At 36.9% G+C, this 19,052-nt stretch overlaps 1 protein-coding gene across 1 annotated transcript; it reads right to left on the bottom strand.

The window, feature by feature from the left end:
* Positions 1-591: 591 nt before the first annotated feature.
* On the bottom strand, positions 592-6,207 carry LOC113763149 (kinesin-like protein KIN-1). Its single transcript, XM_027306878.1, has 16 exons — positions 6,123-6,207; positions 5,865-6,003; positions 5,610-5,709; positions 5,080-5,123; positions 3,604-3,633; positions 3,392-3,514; positions 3,267-3,292; positions 3,077-3,158; positions 2,577-2,618; positions 2,467-2,500; positions 2,256-2,331; positions 1,968-2,187; positions 1,799-1,890; positions 1,512-1,626; positions 1,240-1,419; positions 592-926 (listed from the first exon to the last, which is right to left on the bottom strand). The coding sequence occupies exons 2-16, from the start codon at positions 5,976-5,978 to the stop codon at positions 774-776; spliced, it is 1,431 nt and encodes a 476-aa protein (XP_027162679.1). The 5' UTR covers positions 5,979-6,003; positions 6,123-6,207; the 3' UTR covers positions 592-773.
* Between the last annotated feature and the right edge of the window lie 12,845 nt (positions 6,208-19,052).

A 19,052-nucleotide genomic window follows, 5' to 3' on the forward strand; every position in this document is an offset into this window, starting at 1 on the left:
GTCAATTTTGAGGTCATTTAGTTTTAACCTCACACCAAAGGATATCAAAAACTTGTCCTCAGCAATTTTCAGTTCCTTTTTACAGAAATGAATAGATAGGTAGATTACCTAAACACCGTTTGACAGAAAATTTTATGCTCATGTAACAACTTGTGCTGAAAGAAAATCCGCGTTTATGAGGAGCAAAGCTTAAGGAAGTCCAGGTGAGAGCGAGTACCATAATTCATGGAGATGAAGATATACCCCAACAGACGCTCCCTCAGGAAGGTGATGCAATTCTAATGGACTCACCATCTCTGCCTTTCACCTAAGTCTACTCTTCACCATTGTCTGTACGCTTTTTCGTTCTAAAATTTTCAAACTTCAAGGTTGTCAATTTCCTTTCAGTCCGCATGTTAAGTGGCATTTCTGCATAGCGCACCTTAGGCAACCACATACTGTAGATGTCAATTGGTCACCGGCCGCAGGGTGCAGACTTTGGTTGAAACGTTAACAACACGATTCAAAGAAACTCTTCCAAGTACACATGCGTAAATTCAGTAATAGATACCAAACATCAAGCACAACTTCAAAGGCAGCTAAAGAATAAAATGAATAAAAAATTCGAAATTGTCACTAATCAAGCCAATCAGCTTTTAAACTGTGCTTCTCATTTTGAATGTTTGAAGTTGAACTCCTAAACAAAAGTAACGTAGCAACCAGTGATCCATGTAAAGAAACTTAGAAGAGCATGAAGAACAAAAACTTGTATTCAGTAACCATGCAGCTGTATCTTAATTTGTTACATGGAAGAATGAAGGAACCCAAAGGTTGATGCCGAAAGTCCCACTCAAAAAGCTTGCGCTTCCTTTTGCTTCTTTGTGCAGAGGGTAAGACATTTCGGTAGCCCTCAATTTGGCCTTTAGAATGGCATTCTGTTCTGTAAGCTGGACAAATTTGAACCGCAAAAGTAAGTTTAAAACAATCACCTATGACCATTGTATATTTTTCAACCATAACCCAAACAATTTAAATTACGTGCAATGCATCCTACCATGTCACAACTCAGTCATAATAAGAGACCACATCTATGAAGACCGATTTCGCTATGGTAACTCGTATCAAGAAAACGGAATCCGATCCTTTCCTTTTCTTTTGTAATTAAAATTTCAAATTAAATCAAACATAATATGCTGGATGGATTAGCTTCTTGTGTTCTGACTAAAGAAAGCAAGAAAGCGTTTTCTATTTCCCTCTTACCTCTTCAACCTTGGAATTCAGATCTTCAACAGCTTTTTGCAACAGTGAAATTGTTCTTACTGTAATGTCTTCATAAGCAGCTTCCACCTCTTCAACAGAACCTGGATCAAAGAAAAAATCATCCAGTATAAACAGCTGCTCTAGCAAATCCACATCTTCAGCTTTGAAATTCTCCTTCAACTGCATAAATTATAGAAAGTTCCTTAGGCATATAAGATAAAATTGAAATACAGAAGTCAGATTTACTTTGGTGAACACAATTCAGATAAGACCTTGTTGAGTATCCTCTCACGTAGCTCATCTTTATTTAGAGACATGGCTTCATGCTTTTTGGCAATTATGTCTTCTGAGGAATTCACACGTATTGATGCCTTTATGTGCTTTGCTCTGCCAATTAAACAGAAACAGCTTTCAATAGTTTCCCTTCGTGCAACATATAGAACACCAGGATCCGAAGAATTTTGTGAAAACAATAGGATACCAAAGAATATCTGTGTAACTTTCAGTTATCTATAATGAGAAACTGTATAAAACTTTCAAGACAGGTAGAATGACATGCCTCGCACCAAATCGAAGAGTGGACAGGCTTTCAGGAGCATTTGAAGGACTTGGTGAGCAGCAGCAAAGCAAAGCTGTTTGGGATTTACCTCCCTGTAAAATGGAAGCTTATTGGCCCTAAGAGGAGTGGAAGCACAACAAACAATTGGAATTCAGGAAAGGAAACTAACAAAAACATCCTGTAGGATCCTGGTAAGTTTAGAATCTCGATAGGGAACATGATTTGATTTTCCAGGGGAACCACCAGTCAGAGCATTTATTACATTTCCCAGAGCTGAAAGGGATTTGTTGATGGACTTGGCTTCTTCAAGAACTCTACCTTCAGCTCCAGTTTTTTCAACTTTCTCAGATCCAGCCAAGTCCACAAGTATCAACTTTCCAGATTTCATCCTGTTCACAGATTCAACATCTTCAAGTTTCATTTCATACAAATCTTCACAACGCATATTGAAGTATACCTTCTAGTCTTTGTGATTTCTTGCTGGACAGTGAACATGTAAATGCAATGACTTCTGCTGCTAGCCATATTCATTTCTGGACTTGTTAAACTATACAAAGTGATATGCATAAAAAAGAATCTAAGACCTCTATAATATTTAGAAAGGTACAAGACAAAGGAAAGGGAATTATTGGAAAGCCAGAAACAATAATAAAAAGATATGAGGATACGGGTTTCTCCAACCGCTCTGTTAGCTATCCCATTCTGCAATTCAATCAGCGATAAAAACATCTGTTCTGGTACTTTAACACATGGAAAAGGACAAGAATAGATATCGTACACATAGACTTTGCAGTGCTTCTGTACAATTGGTAACATTAATCTGTAAAAGAGAAAACATACACTCCTGAGATCTAACAAGATATAAATGAGCAAAAATTTACAAAAGCAAGCAGCCAACATGACAAAGCATACGAGTGAAGTAACAGATGAACACCTAGTCTATTTGGATGCAAAAGATTAAGCTAAAAAAACCACTAAAGGTCTATGTTAAAAATTTCCAATGAAGGAGCTCTAGTCAACACGAGCAAATACCAAGCTTGCACTACCCTGCGAAGGATTTAGGGCTGGCAGTAGAGAAGCACCAGTTCTTGTTCCTCTAATACTTAAAATAGGTGCAGTTAAGCACAGGATACAAAGACCAAATAAAACCAAATTGTGGTAGAGACTTCTATGAACCTGTCTTCCTCAGGCTCACATAGACTATTCTTATTACTGGCAAAGGTGCACCATAATCAAATTAGGATGAACAATAAGGATGGAGAAGGTAGCATATCTTACCTCTGTAGCTCCATAAAGAAATATCCCCTGCTGCCTATTCTCCTTAATCTGTATGTTGTCATTGACTAATTCAAACAGGTCCCTAAAAGAAGAGAACGCTTGTTATTAAGAACATAATATCTCTAAATTAGTGTACAGGTTAGGTACTGCAAACTGCAAGTCCAAGAAGTATGTCCCATTGAGAACGGACCTTACTTTCTCCATGTAAATCTCAACCTGAAAGCATCAAATCAACAGGTAAGTCATATAGCATGAATAAAGTAAAAAATGAAATTGCAAATCTCAAGTAAGCAATTAATAAAACTTTCTACACACCATGGATAACTTGATCATGGAGCTGGCCGTCTCATCTGAAAGTGCGATAGCCTCAAAAAGGCCATTCACCACTTTTGGCAACAGTCCTTTGTTCTTCTCATCTCCATCCATGATGCTAGGCCCCTAAAGTTGAGAGAATTCTATGAAACTCCTAGTTTAACATGCATCTACCTATTGCAGCTTCACTAGACTGTGTAGCATCGTCCTCTTACCTCCATGGTATATGTCTTCCCTGCTCCAGTCTGTTGCCAATAATATACAACAGCTTCATTAAATTCAAATGTTTTTCAAGTTACCGGAGAAATCTATTAATAAGTCTCTGAAGGAAACTTCATGATGCAAAAAATGCAAGTTTCAATCCTGATCTCTAAAGTTGATGATGTTAATGGAAGCATGCCATATAATTTGGCTTTATCTCACAAATGTCTCTAGCAAACTGTATAGTGCTCAAACTGATCCTGATCTGATATTTTTACTCGAATTGAATTTCATGCTACATCAACAGTTCCTCATTATCTAGCCAAATCATTGTCTACAAAAAATGAGTACATTAGCTACGTGATGAATAGAACAAATCAATGTTCTTCTTGGACCTTAATTGGAGCTTGACATAATTTGAAAAACAAGAAGATGTCCTACAATATTAATTAGAAATAATTAGACACATCAACAAAAATTTTCATTCAAACTCAAATCAGGGTCTGCTAGCTGAACCTGCCATTTCCCTCCGCCCAACCCCAACACACACCAACCAATTGAAAAAAAAAATAAGAAGAAGAAAGAAAATATTGTTTGACACATGTACAACTTATTCTTCTGTAGCAAAATGACCATATACACTTCATAACTCTAGAACATGTGAACGAAGGACTTTTTGACACTTAAATCACCAGCATGACTCTTGAAGTCAAATTTCTAACATATACATTCCACAACTTTAACTATGATGAAAGTTAAGATGGGGAAGAAATTATCAACATTTGGAAAAGAAATTATTTGGTTTCATGAGAATATGGTGAGACAAAAGCTTCTTTTTGCTGATCAAAAACTCAAATAAATGTATTGTCAGGTCACTACTTTTGACTTCAGCAGTTAAGCTACTGCAGGATTTTGAGAACTACTATAATGCAGCATATGTAGAATTTCGTTAGCTGAACTCTTGATAGAAATTGAGGAATAATGTCAGGTATTCACCAATATCAGAACTCTCAATAACTAAACAGAGTTTTCATCATGAAAAACATGATACCAGCAAATCAAGAAAATAAATATTGATCAACATTATCTGCCGTGGCAGCTGCATACTATTATCTCTGACATTTGGGAATGTAACCTCACTTGTTCTAATCAAGTGCCTCATTCTATGTAAAATTTAAGAACAAAACAAGACAGAAGCAGCTACAATCTCGAACATCTGGAACTTTATGCCTTCTTTCATACAGTTCTTGATTTATCTTAATTTTTCCTCATGATCATAAGTATGCTGTAGTTATGATGGTTAAAGCAACAATTAAGAAAAGCTACAAAGTGGACATCTCATGTTTATTAATTCTGCAATTATTTATTCTGAGATGCATGTTCTGCAATCAAGAAGTTTGTTAAATCTGCTTGGAGAATACTCAATATATTACTACAAAGGCACTGCAGACGTGAAAAGACAAAAATGGGAAATGTTGAATCATGACTACCTGTCCATAGGTGATAATTGCCCCATTAATTCCATCAACAGCAGCTGTTGAATCAAAAAATAAAGAAGAAAAAGATGTGAACAAGAATTACAGGTTAAACTTCTTGTTAAAAGACAAATGTAGGAAGTGAAAGCAAATCCAATTGTTCCACTAATACTGCCTGTTTCATAAAAAAAATCGATCAGCTTAAGTTAAGGTTTACTGACTTCGTTCCTGGTTTACAAACACAAAACGAGATTTTGAATCTACTAACATCAACCGCTAACGTCTTCAATCTTTGGATGTAACCAAGATATAGAGTTTTTGAGTCGTAATCTTACTAATGTTCCAGTATAAAGGACCAGATCAACTTTGATATTTCCATTCTTTTTTTTTTCACTTCTGATCAACTTAGCAATTCTAATCTACAGTTTGTCTCATCTTTTGTTTAAACCAACATCAACCAAACATTAAAAATTATAAAAGCGCTAACAACATTCAATATCTCATTGTAGAAAGCTGAAACCAGAGAATCAATAGAAATTTGATACCTTGCACAAGAGGCAGAGCAATAAAATCATACACGTCAGATTGCGGAGATCCTGGATAGAAAACTCTATCGAAGCTAAAATTGAAGTCCTCCTTCTCATCCTACCATACATCGACAAAATTCACAAAATTTTCTTATTTCACAAATTCATCACTTGAAATTATGCTTCGACAACTCAACAGGATACAATTTTAGTAGAAAAGCATATAACTTTCGAACACATACCAACATTATTGTTGAAATTGAAAATTAGAACCTTGAATATGAAAGATTCAGAGTCTACGCGGTGTATGCAGATGGAATCGCCGTGATCTGCTCTTTCTTTCTGATTAAGAGGTCTGAATAGCGCGCAAACTTTGATTTTCGACATTTTCTGTGTATGAATTGATGGGAACCTGAAAATCGACCACAAAATTCAACTAAAAATATTCAATCGATTATTGATCAAAGTTCGGTTTTGAACTACATAATCACAGTTCACAGACCAAAAATGCATAAGCACAGGGAACTATACCTGATCGGAGAAGAAGACTGAATGAGAATTCGAGGATTTTTTTGAAGATTTTCCCGCCAAAATCTAGAGAGAGAAAACTTTGGAGTCGAAAATACTGATCAGCCACGTCTTAACGGAAAAACAGGAATTCGGACCTGTATTTATAGTTAGCATACGTGTACACTTGTGGGCAAAACATGCTATTGCCGAGTTGAAGAGAATTACGTGAATTGCCCAACTAAAGCCTATATTTACCTTTTCAGACCCTAAAAGTTTTTCTTTTCTTTCTTTGTGTTGACAAATATTGACAAATAAAGGATTAGTGGTTTCCTATGCTTCAAATTGAACTGCCCGAAAGCGGAATATACCAATGAAGGGATCTCAACTCATTTGTTGGATTAAAAATCAATTTTTACAAGTAGGGTTTGGTTAAGTTTGCCATAAAACTTATTAACGAAACTAGATAGAATGATAGTTAGTGTGTTTGGATAGGCATTTTTTGCCTTATTCCAAAAAATATGTCAAATTGGTGTTTGGATAACAAAAAGTAGACCAAAATAATATACATGTACATTCCGTCTCGTATGTTCCAACATGGAGATTATGGTCAAAACCAAATCTAGTTGATGCTTGTAGTGTAGGCCCACACCCACATGGACATATACCTAGTGTACCCATTTGGAGTTAACAAGTTTTGACCGTCAGGGGCCCTCCACTTCTACTGTGTTTCACTATTGGCTTACAGTTACAAATTTTTTATCGTTGCTCCTTCCGTCTGAGTAAAGCAAAGGGAAAGCTGCTCCATCAAAGCCTTCGTCAGAGAACTTATTCGGCCGAGCCGCTCTTTCACTGAGCAATTACTTCAACATCCAACCCATTCAACGACTACATCATAAAGGCAATTTGAAACTATCAACAAGACTGAGTCTACTGCTACCAACACGCCGAAGGAATTGATTCCTCTGCCATGAAGTGATAGCAAATTTCACTTCGCTTGCAGAAGTTGGGACAGCGGTGCGTTCTATAAATCTGTGAAGCTTGGGTTTCGATCTGCAATTACAGAAGCGCCTCTGCATATGGAGCGCGGTAGTATGTGATTCGTCTCACCTTTCATCGATCGATTGCAAGTCCAGCGTATTGGAAAGGAAGGAGGTAAGTGCTCTTATATTCCCAGGTTTCCTTGCCCTTGCAATAAGCCATTAAGCTGCCATACAGCGGTTGGTAATTTCAGTTTAACACTTGTCTAATTGGTTGGTCAATTTTGTCATCTTTGATTTCGGTAACTTCTTGTTAAAATTTCTCCTATTTCTTCCAAGTTGCTGCGTATTTGATGAATCGCATGAATGTTAAATTAGGGTCCTGTGACTGGCATTCTTCCCAAATATGCATTTATTTACAGTTGAAGAATCATCAATTGATGTTCACGGTTGTGTAATTTTTCTCCCATTTTAGTTTCTTATCTACCCTAATGCTTCAATTTTTCAATTCGCAGGACTAGTTGATCTTTATTATGTTGAAAGTTATGCTGAGATTTTCTTCCAATTTGCCTACGAGAGAAATTTTGTCACATTTATTAGAATTACGCATAGAATACAAAATATACTTTACAGTTACTAATAGAAAACTTGGTTCCCTTTGTTCATAAATTGGTTCAACCGTGTGAGTAATTTATGGGACTCCCTCATTGAAGATTGTATTTGTGTTTGGATAGCGTTCTAAATTTCGCTGTCGTCTGATGAAGAACTTATGGCCATCCTACTATGGTTGTTTTGTGTCAATTTTTTCCCATAACCACCCACGATGTGTTGATGTATGTCTGAAGTATAGGAAGTTTTCATGCCTGCGAGCAATTCATATATTCAGAATTCAAGCGTCGGTGAGTGTTCCCCTTGCTGTACCACAAATTATATTTGGCACCAATACTCTAATCCAAATGTGTAGAACCTTTCTTACTAATTGTTCTATGTTTTACAGAATCCCCTTGCAGCCCTAGTTCTTCTGTCACAGCCCATTCCTCTTGTGCCTCAAATGACTTTCACGAGTCCCTACAAAACTACTTTGACCTAAGATATCATTTTCTATGCCGATTTATTTCATCTGCTATTGTGCATACAACATATTTATAAAAGAATGATGTGCTTATTGGTTTGTCCATAGATGTCTGAAAAAAAATATTAGCATCCCTGGGAGGAGGATCTTTATGTTCGCACCTACGTAGAGTGGCAGCAAAATGGAAAATGGGAGGCAACTCGTAGCACGTTGGCTAACTTCACTGCATTGGCTAACTACTTGACCTAAAAGTGTGGGCTCGGTTGCACTGGGAGCCAATACCAGTCAAAATACTATCGAATGGTGGAGAAATGGAGGTTGTTCACTCATCTCCGGGGAGATTCTGCCATACCAGAGACTGGGATAGGGTGGGATGCCGAGCATAAATGCTTCCAAGCTGGAGCTGATCAGTGGGCTTATTTGTACCAGGTTATTTCTAACCATTGTATGCATGTTCCATTATATTTCCTTAACATGAAATTCTGCAGTACTTACAGACTTTCATTTACATAATTAGTCTTCTCAAGGCCAATGGTTACATACATGCCAATTCTTAGCATAAACTAAGAATGGAAGAACACGTGTTATCTGTTATTAGAACTTTTTCAAGTAGGCTTTTTAAAGCCATAGTAGGAAAAAAGCTACTATCTATCGGAATTTTGCTGCTGCTCTAGTTCTGATAGTATTACAGAACAATGCGCCTCCATTAGGGTCATCCACCTTGTGTCTAATTGTTTCATTTGAGACTACAAATTCGCTCTCCACTTTTATTTTGTGATCATATTGATTATGTATACAGAATTCAGAGTTGGAAGGCCGTGGTAACATCTGAATTATTTTATTTCTTCTACTTCAATTCTTGCTCTGTCTTATACATTTTGCACTATCTGCTGGATATAAAATGTGCATCTAACTTAGCTTCTTCTTCCAAATAGATAAACAAGCACTATTTGGACTTCCAGTACCTAAATAGTACTGATTTAGTGATGCAATGGGATGCGGTTATGGGTGGCAAACACGCCACTGGCAGTCGAGCTCAGTCTTCGGCACAGCTCCCGGGCAAAATGTGCCTCCCCGAGTAAGGAGACGTAGGGGAGATAGTAGTGATATCAAGGGGAAAGGGGTGGCTTCAAGCTCTGTTATTGACCCTCCACATCACTTCCTTTCTTCAGACGATGAAGACAACCCTGTTCCAAGAAATCCTGGGAAACGTCCAATTTCCAGTGGTGCTTATAGCTCAGAGAAGGATGGATCTAGAGGTGCGAAGTCTCAACGGTCGGGCTCTGAAAACTACCAAGAAGCGCTTAGCAATTTCAATAGATTCTCTTGTATTGCATCAAATGAAAAAGAGTCCAGAGAGAAATATTCCATAGCTGTTGCCAAAAACGCTGTCAAGAGCTTGGGTTTGGAGAAGCGGCTGCATATGTTCTTGTTGAAGGAGTTACTGGATGAAAAGTTTCGAGCTTTGTTTCTTAGCTTCAGTAGGGATTAGCAGTTAACCTGGATTGAGATGTTCAGCATCCCGAAGATGGAGGGGAAGTGAAGTTGTCACTGCTTATTGGCTACCCGTAGTTCTTGTTAACTCTTTGTTGCATGGCTTTTATAAATTTTCGTTATCGGCTAATAAGTTCTTGTTTAATGCTGTGGGCATTCATGGTTGTCAAAGACCAGATTTTGATTGGGTTTGCTATGACCCAAAATGCTTGGCTTAGTATTTTGATAGGTGCTGTTTATACTCCCACAGGCAGTCTTTTGGTATAAACTTAATTCATTTAAATTAACATGTTTGTTAAATTTGTTGGTTTGAAAGTGGCATCAATTTACATGAGTGTTGTTGAACTTGGTTCGATTTGCATATGCTAATTTCATAAATTTAAGGGCAATTTGTGTACTGCTGCTGATACAGAGGCACTGACAAGTAATTTAAGATCATTCTTCTGCCAAAAGTGGACATTTCACAGGCCCACACCTCCATACGGTCTGTTAATTTAGCTTGTTAAATTCAATTCAAATTCTGTCTCAATGTTTGAATGTAACAGTTATTATATTTATATTGTGGCACAGATTTATCCACATGGATCAAAGGACACACTTCCCTTTGCAACCATGGGAAATGATTCCCTTGCTGCCATGGCTGTCTTTGAGTCTAAATACCGTGAAGGTCTGACTGTAAGTTTGTATGCTGTTTTGTTTGGGCATTCATGGTTGTCAGTTGCTTGGAGACTACAAATTGGTTAATATTGGACTATTATAGAGAGATGAAGGGGTTCAAGTAGTTGCAGAGGCCATCAGCTCTGGCCATTTCATTAGACTTCATATGTGGTAGCAATGTTGCTATCTGTGTTTTGACTAAGGTGCATATTTAATCTTTTTGGTCATTTATCAAATCAATATTAAGAAATGACTTGGAAACTACAGAATGGCTTGATAACTCTGATGTCCGGTGGAAACTGTGCAGGGCCGCAAGGAGTACCTGAGAAACCATCTTCAACTCTGGCATTCAGACCTATATCAGTGAGAAAGGTTACTCCTTTTCGAAGAAGACTGGTAAGTAGTTGCATAGAATTTTCTTATTTGGTAAGTAGTTGCATAGAATTTTTTCTTATTTTGAGATGGTTAGAAGTACAAGTATGTTTTCTTCTGAATGCGATCGCTTCGTTTTGGAGTGTCCTCTTGTTTATTCTTGTATCCATTCCGCTTGCAGAAGTTCTGCTGACAAAGATCACGCTATTACGAGACTCCGTACACATTATTGAAGATTTAGAGGAATTGGAGGAGTAGGCCTCTTCGTCTTTGTGTGATAGTTGAATTTTAAGCTTGGATTGGAATTTCTTTAAAAAGGATTTGCTGCATTTTCTTAATAGAAAAGTCGACTGCTTTTCAAGTATGTATTAACATGAAATTTTTTGGGACTAAAGTACTACCATGCGCCTGTTACTCTTTGCTATTTAAGCCAAACTAAATCAGCAATGTTACGTCCACTATAGCCGTCTCCTCTAAACCAACCTGTGGACAGTAGTCCATCAAATCTTGGTGACCATCTTGGGCCCTCACCACAAACCAATGCGTCATCGTGCAACTTAAAACAAAATCATCTCTCAGTCCACGGCATGTAACAGCGCCTGGACTGAACCCCCTCATACAATTCTCAAGTCTCAACCCCTTCTGAAAATGAACTATTGAGAAAGAAGACTACAGTTTACAGGCTGATGGCCTTTCAATTTTGCGCATTTTCAACAACAAGCAATAATCCATAGTCAGATGCTCTATAGGAATGTTAATTTATGGTGTCAATGATCGAGCTGTGAGTGTGTATCTGCACGTAAATACTACTGATAATACGGTGAAAGCCTCTATATTATCTTGATTTTATGAACAAGAGTCTTTTATCTTGAACATTTCATTGACTTGATCCAATCATGGTCGGGCTACTGTCTGTTTATTCTTTAATTACAGCCTCTATATACCGTGATATTTAGTGGAAGTTTATGTGTTAGACAGGGGTTTAACATAAATATAAAAACTTCATCAGGTTCGTCGACATGAATTGGAATTGGGAGCCTCACATTTTCCACTAAGTAATGCGTGTCAACTTCCCAATTATGACTTTACATAATTGAGCTACAGTCTTGAATCAGGCTTAAAGTTGTAACTGCTAGTCCTTAGACGTTGGAGATGGACAAAAGCAAGAGCAATTCATATATCTTTTCCTAATCGCACCCAGTCAAAGACAAAAATCTCTCATATCAGGTGCCCTCAATTATTTTGCACAACTCATAGTGAGATTCGTTGCAGCCATTATGGAATTGAGATATTTCCATACGTCAAACCAATAGGCATTCACGCTTGCTATGTTTCATGGAAACAACAAAACAAATCTCTGAATGTTGATTTTATTTGATCCATTGCATTTCTGAACAGATGAAGGACAGGCTAAATCTCCACCTTATGAAAAAGTTTAGGTGTTGTTTTTATTTTATTCGATAGCATATTTTTCAAAGCTGTCGAGAGTAGGATACTCTCTGGTTCTTTAAAAAAAAGAATTGAAAAAATAACGCCATTCTATGTGTGATAAACATATGTGTGCATGATTACAGGAACGACACTAATCAGAACAATACAATGGAAGCCGAATCTTGTGCATATAAAGAGAATAACTCCAATTGCTAAAATGTGTGATCTTTTGATATGACAAGAAGAGATCTTCTGAGAGTGTTTAAATTGCACACTATTAATGAGAATAGTTCCATTGTTGCATGTCTTTATGAAGTTTACTCTTATCAAAAGGTGAGCTTTTTTAGATAGCAATTGGACATTTCACGGGGACTTATACATCTTTAAAAAAGGGGACTTGTAAGAGAATAACTTCACGAGTGAGAATACAGACAACTATGATCCCATGTGTATCCCAATTACCTTGGTTACATCAGTTTTTTTGGCTTCCATACTCTGACCCGCCCTTTAAAATCAGGCGAGAATAGAGTCCTACCATGCATTCGACATCCACCTACCATCTCGCTTTCACCAGCTTTCTATAACAATTATATCTCTCTTTCACCAGTTTTCTTGCTTTTTTTCCCTGCTTTCCCTTTCGCGAAATTCTTTAGCAACATTTGTCCTGTTACTACATGGCAAACTTCATCCCAAACTTCTCAACTTCGTATGGCTCCAGTTCTGAGAATGATGATGAGGCAATTCTCAATGGTGCAGCAATTTTGCTATTTGCACCTGAAGCAGAACAATATGATGGGCCTCTAATCAAAGTACCCTGCCGAACTGAAGATATGCCTGGTTGGAAGTGGGTGCAAGAGCTAATCCTTGGTCACCTGCTTCGTATATTGGAGAATTGTCGAATAACAGTTGACAATTTCATGAGATTTTGCGACATTCTTGTTCAAAATAACTACGTCCCGCAAAATTCCCACAAGCATGTGTCTATCAAGGAATCACTAGCTATGACTCTAATCATGTTGAGCCATAGCACGCGTACCTGAGTAGTGGCGGAGAGATTTCAACACTCCACCGAAACCATCCATAGAAATGTAGCGGAAGTATTGTTGGAACTGTGTAGATTTGCACAACGGATTATTCGACCAAGAGAAACAAATGCTGTGCATCCAAGAATATGATATAGCACCAAATATTATCCTTGGTTTATGGTTAATATTGGGATACCTCCTCTAACATTTATTTTTCCCAAAAAGTTTCCTATTTCCATGCAAACATTTACATATATTTTGCTTTCACACTAACAAACGGAACCAAGTCATGCTTATGGTTCTTATTCTTACCAAACTGCTGCTTCAGAACTTCATAATAGCAACTGTCTGATTTTTTAATTGAAGGTTTGACAATCGCCAAATTCTTCATCTCAATGACCATATCATTTACTCGAACAAAATGCAGGATGCTATTGGTGCTATGGATAGTACTCATATCCCTGCTTCAGTGCCTACAAATGAGCAAATGGCCTACACTAATAGACATGGGACCCAATCTCAGAATGTTTTAGCTGTATGTGACCATGACATGCGCTTTGTGTATGTCTATGCTGGATGGGAGGGAAGTGCACACAATGCTCGGGTCTTCAAAAGTGCACTGAGAATGCACACTGACTTCCCAATTCCACCCCCAGGTTCGATTGCACGTGTTTATTTCTCGTTGGGCTGAACAAACATGAACCTATGTGTGTTTTCTGGCTATACAGTACTTATAAGTGACATCCTGCAGAGGCCTTAACTGCTCCCTCATCATTATTGTGCATTGAATAAATCCTTAGACATGCTTCCAGTAATAGGTGGAAAGGAAAAAAAATGGGCAAATGGACTTCATCATACAAACCTGTCTTCTTATTGTAGTACCTCTTCGCTAAAGACTACCAACCGTAGCATCTGTTCTCATATCAAATGGAAAATGGAATAACAGGTCTTATTCTGGTTTTTTTTTAGTGGCAGACTTTTTTAAATTTAGAATGAAGAAGGAGTTGACCTTTGAGTTTCTGCACAGGGTTGCTACCAAACGAAACACTGTGGATATGTGCCCCATAGTAATTTTTTTTCCAGAGCTATATGCGTGTCTTATCCTTCTTAGCCAGACAAATAGATATCCAAAGTATTCCACTTCCATTTCTTTCTTAAGCCTGTGCACTCGGAATTATTTTGACATATGATTTATGAGAATTTCTTAGGCCTCCCTTAAAGTTTTCACAATTTTGAATTTGCCAACTGTCGCACCCCATTTTTTTGCGATGGAAAAAGAAAGTGTTTATAAAAAATGTGATTTATTAATAATAAACGGAAAAGGACCAAGAATGGGACTTAAAAAAATGCGACAATTTGGGTCCAAAATTTAGTCTAAAAGGGTTTTGAAGAAAAATTAGGAGTCGCCACTTGGTATCGAGTTTGGGTGTACCAAGTCACCCAAAAATATTTTTAACAAAATAAAATAAAATAAAACCCTTTTAGACAACTCCAGGTCTTTGAAAACAAGAGAAAATGAGTTCGGGAGTCACGGTTGAAGAAAGGGAAGGCAAAGGTTCAATCAACTCAAACCTAAGGCACCCTTTCAACCTAGTCTAAGCTAGTTGCGTGGTTTAGTCAAAATTTTCTTAATTTAACCCTTAATTTATCACATTTGAATGTTTTCTACATGGATGCAAATCTAAATTCATAAAAACATCGAAAGGAACAAATGTTCATTCAAGGGTTTAATTGAACCAATCGCATTAATTGCAAAGGCCAAAATAATTCCTTGAAGGTGTCACGAGTATGCAAATGATGAAATTAAAAGTAAAGAAAAGAAATTAAATTATATACATAGTTATAAGTGATCAAAGAAAAAGGAAATGCAGCATAATGGGTACGGGAGACAAAAACTCGTGACATAATTTTCTTATACAAGGATTAATGGGATATTTAAACTAAAGAGTTATAATCACCCATATCCATGTTCAAAAATAATTCTCCTAATATGAACAAGCAAATGAACTAACTTATTTCACAATTTCTTAAATGAAGTGCAATTCTAAATGATTTGATTAACACATATAGAGGGTAGGGGGTAGAGGATAATATAATAGAAAATATCATGCAAATGAGAAAATTCTAAAAAATAAAATATACATGGAAATGTAATGGATATCACACAAAAGATGAATCTAATGCATGAACAATCTAAGGGTATAGCGTTGGACTAACCCATTTCTAAAAATACTTACTAGCGTTGGACTAGCAAGTAAGCGGAGGGAGAAGCCACAACTAGCGTTGGACTAGTGTGGTGACGTTATGCATTAACAATATATAGTGAAGCAAATAAATTAAACAACATAAACACATAAGAGCACGTAAACACATAACATGTAAGCATAATATCTAGATGCAAATATCCTAAAAAAACAGTAACACGTAGCAAGAAGCACGCAAATGACACCAAGTAAATAAAGCAAACAAGCCCTACTATTACATAGGGGAAGCCTACTACAATCTAGAAGGGAAAAATATAATAAAACAAATCTAATTATCCTATCTATTACATTTTTGAGGTATTTAAATGCCTCTTGAATCATTGTAAAAATTAACTAAAACATATATAAGAAAATTTGAATGAATATTTAAATCAAATAAATAAAGCATATAAAAATATAAACACATAGGAACACATAAGAGCACATAAGAGCACGTAATTGACATTGAAATAATAAAAATAGGGGTACCTCCCGTTTGAAGTGGTGACTAAATGGAGTCAAATTGTCCTATTTATACTCACAATGAACAAAAGAATCATGGCACCAATTTAATTGAAAAAAAACAATAATAATAAAAGTACTAAACTCACGCTAATATGTCAAACATAAAGAAATTTAAAACATCTAAAAATTACAAGTTGAATATGTTCAAAAGTAACATAATTAGTTATTGAAGAAAAGAAACAATCATAACAAAGAGAGCCAAAATTTGCCAAGGACTGAATTGCAAAAATTGAAAACTTTTGGGGGATAAAAATTATATTTTCCAAAGTTCAGGGGTCAAAATTAAATAAAAGATAAAATTCAAGGACCAAAATGAAATTAATTTAAGGACCGAGTTGAAAGGAATTTAAATGTTCTGGGCCGCAGTGAAAGTACTTGAAAGTACAGGGACTGATATGCGAAAACATTTTCTTATTCCTTAACAAATCAGGCCACTGGGCCATCATTTTATTTATTTCTGGGCTAAAAACTACCTAAGCCCAACCGAAATCCAAAGCAAAAGGAAAGAGCCAGTCCACTATTCTAACCTCAAGAATAAATCAACCAGCTGATGGGCCTTAACCCTTCAGCCCAGGACAAACCCAAATGAAAAAAAAAACCTAACCCAAATCCAAGTAACCCAAACAAATAGCCAAATCCGATTCCCCTTTCATTTTACCAAAACCCAACAAACTAATAGTTGAACTAAAAAATGTTAAAGTTTAATTTCATTCCAAAATCCAGAATTAATTAACTAAAAGCACAATTAAAACATAAAAAAAAAGATTTAAGCTTGAAAGGGGTAAAAATGATTGATTTGCAGAAGTTTTTGGGCTTTAGTGAAACAAGGAGAGACTTGAGGGGTTAAAGTGAAATTGGCTAAAATTTCCCATGCAAAGCTGCGTTCTTCTTCTCAAATTCAGAAGCTTTCTGCAACCTTGCTTCGCGTAGCATTTATGTCAGATGCAAGCAACCAAAATCCAGTCAAACATCAAACATTAAACATTCAAACTAAAACTACATGACTTGCAACTCTAATCATCAAAACTCAACCAAAATCTAAACTAAAGTGAACCATCCAAAAGATACAAAACAAGAATAGACGCAGCAAATTCTATGCAACAATTCTTCTGCAACCTTCTGGGTTTGCTGCAACATTCTTTCTTATTCCACCCACGTATGTTAATGCAATAAAAAAAAACTCAAGTAAAACCCACTAGTTTATCAATCTAAGACCAACAAAACTTCCACCCATTTAATTTACATAATCTTAAGCTATGGTGCACACTTTGAAAGATCAAACACGGAGGATTTAGTTGAGGAAAAACAACAAACAGCAAATGGCTTTGGCTTTTGAAAGAGATCGGACCTGGAACCCCCAAGAAGCAAAAACTCTGTGGTTATAATATTAAAACTAACATCTAACCATCTCTAATACTCTTTTAGTAAATCTGTAGCCATCAAAACCCAAATCTTTGAAGCAATAAAGATCGTAAAAATGAAAAAACTAACAGATACATGTATCATCGAAGAAAATTCATGCAATGCTTCAACAAAATCTTATAAAAAATGTTAAATGGGCAAACTTAAGAGGTATTCGTTACCTGCAAGTAGTTGGGGACTGAATCAATGTGAGGAAAATTAGGAGCTTGTGCCTGGAATGTTGGACACGAAGCAGAAATTTTCTTTCGCCCCCTCTCCAGTCTCTTGCTTCTTGTCCCTTTTATCTTGGATCCGTTGCTTTCCTTCCTCTTTTTTTTTACCTATTCTCCCCCCCTTTATCTCGTCCAAGAGAAAGTGCCAATAATAGAAGCCAAAAGCTCCTTTTCCTTCTTCTTTTGCTTTTTCTTTTTGCCTTTTTCATTCCTTTTTCCATTCGTTACTGGAAATGTGTCTGCCAAAGCTTGGTCAAAGCAAAATTTGGTGGCCATCATGATATCTAAACATCATGATGGCCAACGCCACTTCCTCTTATCTTTTTTTCTTCTTTTTTTTTTTTTAAGAAACAAACCTGGAAATACATATATATATAAATGTAAGAAAATAAATAATTAAATCAATAAAAAGTATTCAAGAAAAACATTAAAATTTTAACAAAATTTTGGTGTCTACAGCTTGCCCCTCTTTGTCTAGAGTTTCAGGGAAATTCAAGACAAAGACGTAGACACCAAAATGCTTACCTATCTCTTCTAACTGCATCTGAGTTAAAACAAACAAACCAACACTTGGCTGAGATTATTGAATACAAGATACAACGAAATTACAAAACACGTGACCGAACTCATGTAGAGTTGCCTACGTATCCCACCATGGGAATCAGGTCAAACGTAGTTCAAAAACCAATGAATCACAATGAAATATGTGCATTGACCATCTGTGATCTTTGCAAAGTCTAAAAAGTCTGAGCTCTCAGAACTTCTAAACATGAAATACAAAAATGAATGATAAAGCACAATTATTAACCAAAACAGTCAAGAAAAGCAACTTGTCATAACTAGAAAAAGATGCGCGGAGGGACGCGGTTACGCTCCAAGAATGGGGATAGAAGGGTGCGCGGTGGACGCTGAGACTCACCAACAGGAAATTTAAATTGTCAAGAAGGGGAATAGAAGGGTGCGCGGTGGATGCTGAGACTCACCAACAGGAATTTAAATTGTCAAGAAGGGGAGGTAGAAGGGTGCGCGGTGGACGCTGAGACTCACCAACAGGAATTTAAATTGATGCGCGGAGGGACGCGATTACGCTCCAACAGAAAATTAAATTTGTTAAGAATGGGAGATAGAAGGGTGCGCGGTGGACGCTGAGACTCACCAACAGGAATTTAAATTTGTCAAGAAGGGGAGGTAGAAGGGTGCGCGGTGGACGCTGAGACTCACCAACAGGAATTTAAATTGATGCGCGGAGGGACGCGATTACGCTCCAACAGAAAATTAAATTTGTTAAGAATGGGAGATAGAAGGGTGCGCGGTGGACGCTGAGACTCACCAACAGGAATTTAAATTTGTCAAGAAGGGGAGGTAGAAGGGTGCGCGGTGGACGCTGAGACTCACCAACAGGAATTTAAATTGATGCGCGGAGGGACGCGATTACGCTCCAACAGAAAATTAAATTTGTTAAGAATGGGAGATAGAAGGGTGCGCGGTGGACGCTGAGACTCACCAACAGGAATTTAAATT

The sequence above is a fragment of the Coffea eugenioides genome, chromosome 2, assembly GCF_003713205.1.
Source record: "Coffea eugenioides isolate CCC68of chromosome 2, Ceug_1.0, whole genome shotgun sequence".
Taxonomy (NCBI): Eukaryota; Viridiplantae; Streptophyta; class Magnoliopsida; order Gentianales; family Rubiaceae; genus Coffea; species Coffea eugenioides.